General features: G+C 34.5%; 1 protein-coding gene across 1 annotated transcript; it reads right to left on the bottom strand.

The window, feature by feature from the left end:
* Positions 1–2,136: 2,136 nt before the first annotated feature.
* LOC146001450 (putative gustatory receptor 2a) lies at positions 2,137–3,576 on the bottom strand. The gene is made up of 3 exons (XM_083138770.1): positions 3,517–3,576; positions 2,821–2,910; positions 2,137–2,275 (listed from the first exon to the last, which is right to left on the bottom strand). The coding sequence occupies exons 1-3, from the start codon at positions 3,526–3,528 to the stop codon at positions 2,183–2,185; spliced, it is 195 nt and encodes a 64-aa protein (XP_082994896.1). The 5' UTR covers positions 3,529–3,576; the 3' UTR covers positions 2,137–2,182.
* Between the last annotated feature and the right edge of the window lie 5,498 nt (positions 3,577–9,074).

The following is a 9,074-nucleotide window of genomic DNA, read 5'->3' as shown; positions in this document are numbered from 1 at the left end:
ACAAGGAAGAAAAGGATTGTAGTTCCACAGCAAATACCCTTATCAATAGATGTGGGAAAAACTGCAAAAAGCGGCAATCCCAAATAAAAAAATATATAAATAAAAAACCTTATCAGACGACGGTGAACTTCCAATTAAGAAGTTGCTATTGTAGTAGGATGATATCCGTATAATTGGGTATCACACAAAACGCATTGCAGGGAAGTTAGTATTTCAGGATAGAGCTGTCCTATTCTTATTGCAGGTGACTGTACACAAGGTGAAGATTTTATCTTGAGAAAAAAAATCCTTTAAATTTGAGGTTGATGTTCTTTCTTAGCGTACATCCTTATCAAGAATGTGATTCTGAAACAACAGTTTGAAGGGGGGGAGGGTATAAGGCTCGTTTGCACAGTGACCTTTTACGCCATTAATAACCTTACTTGATGGAGCTGAGAACTACAGAGCTAATATATACATAAAATATAAAACTCATATATAGCCATTAGCCATTAAACGCTACAAATTACTTAAAATAATATTTGTCCCAATCCTGCAATTTCGTGAGCACCATGGTCAAGATACGGTTGGTTCACAGCTGGTATTAATCAGATCATGCCATAGATGCAAATATAACGCTAGCTTTAAGAACACACAATATGAGAGTACATGGCCAAAGCTAAAGATAGTATAATGAATCAGGTAAGCTGTTGTATTAAGTGTGTGTGTGTGTGTATAATCACAAATTAACAACAGTAATCTATAAAAAAGTTTATCACCCAAATAATTATCCCTACCAATCTTCACATATTCTCATCGTCATGTTGAACCTAGTATGTGTGTAAATACATAAATTGAAGAAAGTTTTGCACGTATGGAATTTTGCTTGCAATAAAAAAACTGGTAGAATAAATTTGAAGACTTTGTAAATGAAAAATTATATTGCAAATATAATTTCTATTTTTTTTCATGTTCTTCGTGGCTATATGATTGAATATGTGGAAACCATTCTTTTGATTTCTTCTCGTTGAAATTGTACCAGAATCACGAGATGTGTTGTGCAAAAAATATACGTAGCTGCACACAGATAATGAAATTAACATTGCCATAGCTCTATTGCTTTACTTTCATACCATTAAACTTTAAGGAATGAGCTAGGTTGGAGATGGGTTGTCAAATGGGTGTATTTCGTAACACCATTTTTCCTTTCCTTTAATTGACTAATAAAGTAGCATTCAGTTTGACGAAATTCTCACATGCAATGTGTGGTATGTCACGAACATGATGTAAAACCTGCTGAAATTATAGTAATTCAAAATGCAAAACTGCCCGTCCCATGGCATAACACTTAAAAGTAAACAGCAGGTGATCCCTGAAGAAAAAACCTGATGTAAGATGCACATTAACTTACCAACTTACCAACAACAAAACATCAAGGAAAAGGTCAAAGAAACAAACAATAATAATAGTTACACCAACAAATGTTTCCTGCTCCTAATAAAGTTTCGGAGAAACCCCATTGTCAAGCTGTAGTGTAGTGGACAGCTAGTGTTAATCCGATCCTGCGTAAGATGCAAATATAATGCACCAATCTTATAGAAATATGATAAATGTATTTTTAGTTATGTTGAATGAATCCTTCTACTGAGCATTTTGATAAGGTTTAACATAGCATAATGATTCAGGTAAGCTCTTTTTGATGTACATGTACAAAATATATCTAAGAAAATCATAAATATAAACATTTCTAAAAATATATGAATCATTACTTCATATCCCCATTTCAGAAATATAATCCCAACAAATACAAACAATAATTTTGCAACGAACGAGTATGTGTCATGGGAAGTTAAACTGAAAAAAGGAGAAAAACTCCACACGTTCTCACACAAATGAGAATTCTCGCTAACCGTCACATATTGTTCATGTTGATTATTTATTTTACTTCTATCACATTTGGATAATCGCGAAGATGAGGATGGATGGTGATAGATGAAATTAATGAAGGGCCAGTCACAAGCCAACGACAGGACACAACACTGGCAGTGTAGGGATTATCCTGGCTGTAAGTCTAGGCGCCAGAACCTCGTTCGTCTCAAAATAGAGTGAAGTTTTAGATCATTTCTAAGGGAAAACATTTTTTTAAAAAGTAGCTCATTTTATTGGAATTACAAAATCATTTTTTCCTTCACTTGCTTCATAGTTATGCGGTCGAAGATGTGGAAACCATTTCTTGATTTTCTTCTCGCTGAAACTGTACCAGAATCACAAGATATGTTGTAACTGCACCAGCGATCTGCAGACGAAAATAAAGAACACATAAATATACGTAGTTCAACAAGAAAATACACATTTTTTTACTTTTATGATAATAAAACTCTTAATAGGATTATTTATTAAATTTGCTTTCGTTTTTTTAGATAAGAATAGAGTTAGGATGGAGATGGGATGTCAGAAGTGTGTATTAAATAGCACAATATCTGGTGATTCCTTGACTGACAAGCAATATTCTTACAAGCAATACGGAATAGAAAGATCAAAATTACAAATAAATTTTGCTGCAATTGCAGGAATTCAAAATATAAAACTGTGCATGGCATGGTAATATAATTCAAAAAGCAGGTGAACCATGAAGACAAATATAGAAGTCTATTTTAACCTTCAAGTGGAAGACGTATACCCAATCAAATGTTACATATTAATTTGCGCGCTCTCCTAAACCTTATATTTTATGGATAACTTTTAAGCAATTACTGCCTATCAACAACTAATGAGTACAAACCACACAAACCCACGCAAAAAATATTCTGTCGTAGCGATTATTACTCTGAAAGAACTTACCGAGTATAGGAGGGAGAAGTCCAGTGGAAAGAATCCGCATACAGAGACCTCTAATTTTCGGTGCAGGAGTTGCATCGAAAACAGATGAATCTGCAAAGGCGAAACAAAAAAAATCTTGATAATCGCTGGAAAAAAATATTTCGTTACACAGAACTTGCTGAAAATTGTAAACAAGTAAGTAGCCGGTAAAATACAACCGAGAAGTAATGAACGAAACATATTACACATGCTGATTTTAAAAATGAAAAATACTTTCAAATCTAAGTGATGCAACTGTACGCAAACTCATTGACCAAATTTTGAAAAAAAAAAGATAGATAGCTGAAACTGTGGTAAAACTGAAAACGGCAGCAAAAAAGTATATTTTCCTATTATGAAACTTCCAGGGTTTTGCAAAAAGGTAACAACAATGTGCGTTTTGCATACATTGAGTAACCTTTTTATTGCAACACCCTGTATAGATACTACTGACTGTGAAATGAGTATATGAGTGTTACATGCATTAATGAAATAGTGAAAATTATCCCTGGTTATACACACATACTCCATGATTGTTATAGATAGTTCACAACATTTGTTTCTCGCCCAGAGCTAGCAATTCCTTAGGTATCGCTGATTAGAAATTGATATCAACCGTTTTGTAATATTAATCGCAAAGTTGGGAGCCTAACACAAGCGTGTTCATACGTATCTTACCTCTTCCTTCATTGTTGCATCCAAGGACAGATCGGCCAATTTATGTACAAGGGATCCAGTCCGTTTGGCCTGTAAAACAATATATATTTTTTAAAATATTGCTTCTCCTACGAGATACTCTTGTGTATACAATTCCAGCGTTTGGAAGTAACTAGTTATTTGTAACTCAATTATAAGAGATAATTACTTGTTTAAAAATTTTAACCATAACTAGCTACTTTTAAAAGTAAGTATATGTAACAGACTTTCTAGTCTGCTGATTAGAGGTATGTGGACAAGGATATGTTGATTTGGGGACTGGAATGGGCCTTGTTCAGACACAGACACTTCTTGGTTGTAGCAATCCCACTGAAAGTCAATAGGGTCGTTACAACCCAGAAGGGTTCATGACTTTTCAAGTAAATGTTATACTAGAAGATACATTGGCACATCTTAGACGCATCCTTTTGGAATATAAATTGCAACTACTCGCATTTTTCTGATTACATATTTATCATTAGGAATTATTAGGAAATTCTTACACCTTAGTGTGAAGTCAAACTGCTTTTCCATTCATCTAGTAGTAAACGTATCCAGTTTACTGGAACCAAATGTGTGAGGATTGGTAACTTTTCGAATTTATTAGCGTTCACAAGAAAATTAGGATGCAGTATCCAAATTATATGGCTAGAACATACTTCTTAACCTGTCTGTAGAAGCCAATGAATAATTAAACAAATATACATCACTCATATTAAGAAAAATATAGAGACTAACCTCCTTCACCAAGGTAGTTGTTGTAGCTACTATCAGTATAACTGGCACACAGTAGCTCGTGATCCAACTGAGAGCAACAAGGACATCTTCATGTGAGAAGCCCTGGCTTCCGTTATACCCGAATAACAAGCAAAACAAGCAAAATGTAATTTCTGAAAATCCCTGAATGGTGATCAACAGAATCTGAATTTGGAACATGCGGTTCACTTGTTCAACTGCATCGCATAGCTGGTTGTGCGTCTCCCTCAACATGGTCAGTTCTGTGCCATAACTTAATCTCCTTTCATTCGCAGTCTGCGGATCAGTGGTAACATTACCTGGCGAAACAGACGAGATTGGTGCACCAAAGTGATTGTTCATGATCAACCGGTTAATGTAACAAAATCTGTTTCTCAGCAGCATACACAAAGTTGCGAACTGGAATGCTGGTGATATTTGTGCCATGTAGCTCCAGATAATCCAGAGCGACATCATACTAACGTAAAATTCATGGAAACGTAAAGACATCATTAAACTTCCCGCAGTAGAAAGGACAGAAATGCAAAGATATACAACAATAACCCACTGAAAAGAACATGCATCACAATCGCCTTGAAAATATATATGAAATATTTTATGTAAGTTTTTGGTGTTAAGGAGATTTGTAATCGAAGTTACGGGTGGATTGACAGATCCTATGAACCACTCACACAACAAGGAAAACAGTCTCGGACCCGTAGGTTTGAATGGAGGTGCATCGACTTGAGAAGAAAGTACGAAAAACAAAATATAGAAACTGACATAAATGAAGACGAGAAGAAAGTTGAAAGTTAAATATAAAATGTTGTACATAACTCGTTTCTTGGTTTCAGGAAACATTGGATATATGCTTCCGAAAATGACGGAGATAATATAAATAGGACGAAATGGCTGTGGGTACGCCATTACAAATTCAGGGAACTCTCGAGAAAAGACTCTGACTGCTAACGTGGATGACCACTGTCTTAACGGTAAACGCCCTCAAATCAATATCTGAGAAAACATCACAAATTGGATTACACAGTTAATGTAAAACAAGTCGATGGATGTTTAATTTCATTTACATTATTTCAATGATGTTTTGCTTCAGCACAAAATTCCATGAAATAAAACCATATTTAGGGCTTCAGGCTTAGATATGTGCAGAACATGGTGACCAGTTTAGTAGAATGGACATTACTTTCTCCTGTGTAGTTTACGTTACCTTAGCAATAAAATCAATTTTCATATCAAATTAAACCTGATGGAACTTTAAAACTAAAAGACTTCACAAATTAAATGCAGCAAAGTTTCTATTAATCTTTACGTGAATGTACACAGATATTGCCAGAATTTTTTCTGCATTCATTTTAATTAGTATTTCTTGACGTATAGCAGATTCATATATAAACAAGTATTATTACTTTGTTGTCTTTCGAAAATGTTCTTTCTAGAATACATTTTTGAGGATTCAGTGATATGCGTCTACGTGTAAACAACGATTGTCTACATTCTACGTGTAGACAATGTAGACTATGTAAACTATGTAACCTACGTAATCAATTTAGACAACATGGCGCCCGGCGTTGTCCGTGCAAAGCACGCGCATCGATCTAGAAGCAGCAACCAGCATCGGCAGGTGGACATAGAGAGTGTTACGTATTCCACTGTCTAGAAGCAAGTGTTTCAAGTATTTATTTACGTTCAACCGATTCACTAGGTATTAATTGAACTCCAAAATAAACTTGTCGAGACATACCCAAAAATGCGATGACCGTAGAATGACAAGATTTGTGTAACTTCTTTTTCCACCATTTCACACGTGGAAAAATCTGGTTTAAAGACACATGCACTTTCCTATGCAGTAATAAGACAAAGAAAATAATTTTAGCCTTCGCTTATGTCAGTGCAAAAAGTAATGCCAGTTTTCACTATTGCTGTCATTTGTTTTTCTTCTGGTAGTCCCTTTTCCCCTCGTTAGTGAAAATTCGATAACTTTGATTACGTCGGATGGTTATAGGCTCAGATTATGGAGATGTTTGAAGAAAAATACTTTCTCTTTCAAAGACCACTGGTATTTCTTTCTTCCCTGTTGTTTGCATTGTCTACATGTATACTATAAGCCAATGTAATCTTCGTGTAGATTACGCGTAGACAACGCATGTAGACGTAAATTTATAGTGTACGGCACATCACTGGGATACATTGCTGAAACAGGGGCAAGAACCATGTGAAATTATAAAAAAATCGATGTTAAAAAAAGAACTATCACAGTTCTCTGATGAATATGTGGATTCCATTGGCCGTTGTGAATAGATATATTTTTAAAAGTTACGTAACCGGTAATTCATTCCACACGGAGATTGCTCTGAATTAAAAGCAGACCTATTCTTTCAGAATTAAAGTCAGTCTCATGTAGTACTTAACTCATTCCCGAACTACAAAAAAATCAAAATTTTCTTACTCCAGGATCGTGTGAAAGCTTTCTTCTCCTCAGGTCAGAAATGAAATAGAAATCGTCCTTAAAAACCACCCCCAATTCCATTCAACTACCAAATGGAATTGAGGAGCATACTAGGTAAATTAAGGAAAAAGGAGAAGAAGCGCACTAGATGTGCGGTTATTTATTTTAGCTAGTTCTTTATACATATTTATGGGAATGAAATGTTCTTATTGATTGAAGAGTTTGTGCATTGTGATTGTTTTAATCAATGTGTTTAAATTTTCTACTCACATATCCATATTTTTTTCACACAGTTGATTACGAATATTTTAATATTTTGCACAAAAGCCGTAACATATAAGCTGTGCCAAGTATACAGACAGATGCAGGAAATAAATATATAGAGTTGTAATGATATAAGATTATTATTTTAAATGAGACTATACATTTTTAATACTGAATGGCTTTCGTAGTAATCTCACAGTAAGTATCTTATGAGCAAAGATATGTCAATGTAATGCAAATGTAAGAAGCGTAAACGACACTACAGTTTTCGTATTTTGAATATTGTTGGGAAGTTTATTTAGTTTATTTTGTAAGTTTGTATTGAAGGATACGTATCAAAACCGTAAGAAAAAGACATTCATTAGAAGATGCAGCACTTATATGTGGTGATATGATGTAAGTAATATAACTGTATATTGAGTGTCTAAATTGATATATCAATGTGAAATAAAAGTTTATATATACTCATATCCACAACTACGAGCTACACATACTGCATTGCTCAAGTGTCAATGTTATTATTTTGTTCGAGACCATTATTATCAACTTTCTTCAAGTTATCAGCATCTATACTTGGGAAGTGATACATCGAGATTTTTGCAGTCACTATTTTAAGGGTGCGATTTTAAAGAGGTCGTGAGCTGACAATGCAAAATATCTATGGTAGATTCGATCAGATATGTCCTCGATATTAAGGACTGAGATAAGTTTCGTGTGAGACTGAGACTGGCTTAATAATATCTGCGTTGATTTTCGAAACTGAGACAGACTAAATATACAATGTAACCTTAAATCACCACAATTACCTTACAGCAAAATATCATCACTGGAAAACCTAACAATCCAAAAAATAAACCAACAACCACTTCAGAAAATACAATCATGATGATAATTAGAGTCTGAATCTCCAAAATTGAATTTAATTCATCAATACAATCGCAGAGAAGACAGTGGATGTTTCTGAAGCTAGATATTTGATGGATATGTTTAAGTTCAACTACAGAAGGATATTTTGATCCCTGGAGTTGTAGAGATTTGAGGAGCAGAGAAAGGCTGTTATTCAAACAAACGAATGTTTCAGAAATGTAGATACGAATGGTGAACAAGTGAAGTGAAATGCAGAAACACATTAGATACTGTTATATCCAGCTACCAAGCATTGAAAAGGACTCAACAGGATGTAATGGTTCCCATGTACAAATTCCCATTATTAGAGGCAGGGCAACTGAACAACATAGCAGGATACAAATTTTTAAGTTTGCCATGATTGTGCTATTACAAAGCAACATAATATGTTGAGCGTTTGTTGAGTACAGACAATTGAGAAAAGATGCCAATTTGTCAGATTTTGAAACGTGCACGCCAGAGCACATTATGGAAGGTAGGACACTTACCAAGTATTCCATACTAGCAACATATGACTTTATGCCGTAAAGACCAGAACTCAAGAAATCTATTCCAGAACTTAAATGTATGGCATCGACTGCAAATATAAAAAGGATCTGAAAAACGCAGCGTCCCACAGACGTTTTAAAGAGCCTGGTTTCAGCCTCTCTGCTTAAGGATACAGGGATCATGCCGAAAAACCTAGATACATAAAAAACCAGTATCAAACCACCAGCATTTCTCACGTTCGTCATTTCTGATTCTTCGGGTAGTTTATAATTTCGAACTAATCTCTTCTTACTTAAACGTATAAAACCAAAGCTACAATTGCAAAATTAATTAAGGAGAAATGGTTGTCACTTCTTATGAGCTCATAATGAAATTAATTGCTCATTGAATTATGGATTTTCACTCATTTATTTTTAGGTGACAGTAATAGCAGAGGAAAATTTCGAAAACGTATATAATTAACGATTGATTACATTGATTTGCTCATTAGGAAGACTTTTAAGGACTCAAAACAAAAACAAACAACAAAAAGGAAATTATCTCCATATTTACGTCAGCACTAAGAAAAATGTCCAAATTACCGACAGCTGGTGTGGCCTTATGCAAAGGTTTTGTTGTGATATGTTTTTTAGTATTGAGTATTTACACGTCATGGTACAGTTTTGTTCGATTCACAGAATGA

This window comes from Lepisma saccharinum, chromosome 17 (genome assembly GCF_977018435.1).
Source record: "Lepisma saccharinum chromosome 17, izLepSacc3.1, whole genome shotgun sequence".
Taxonomy (NCBI): domain Eukaryota; kingdom Metazoa; phylum Arthropoda; class Insecta; order Zygentoma; family Lepismatidae; genus Lepisma; species Lepisma saccharinum.
Note: the sequence above shows the minus strand (reverse complement) of the source record. Positions and strands in the feature narration are given on the sequence as shown.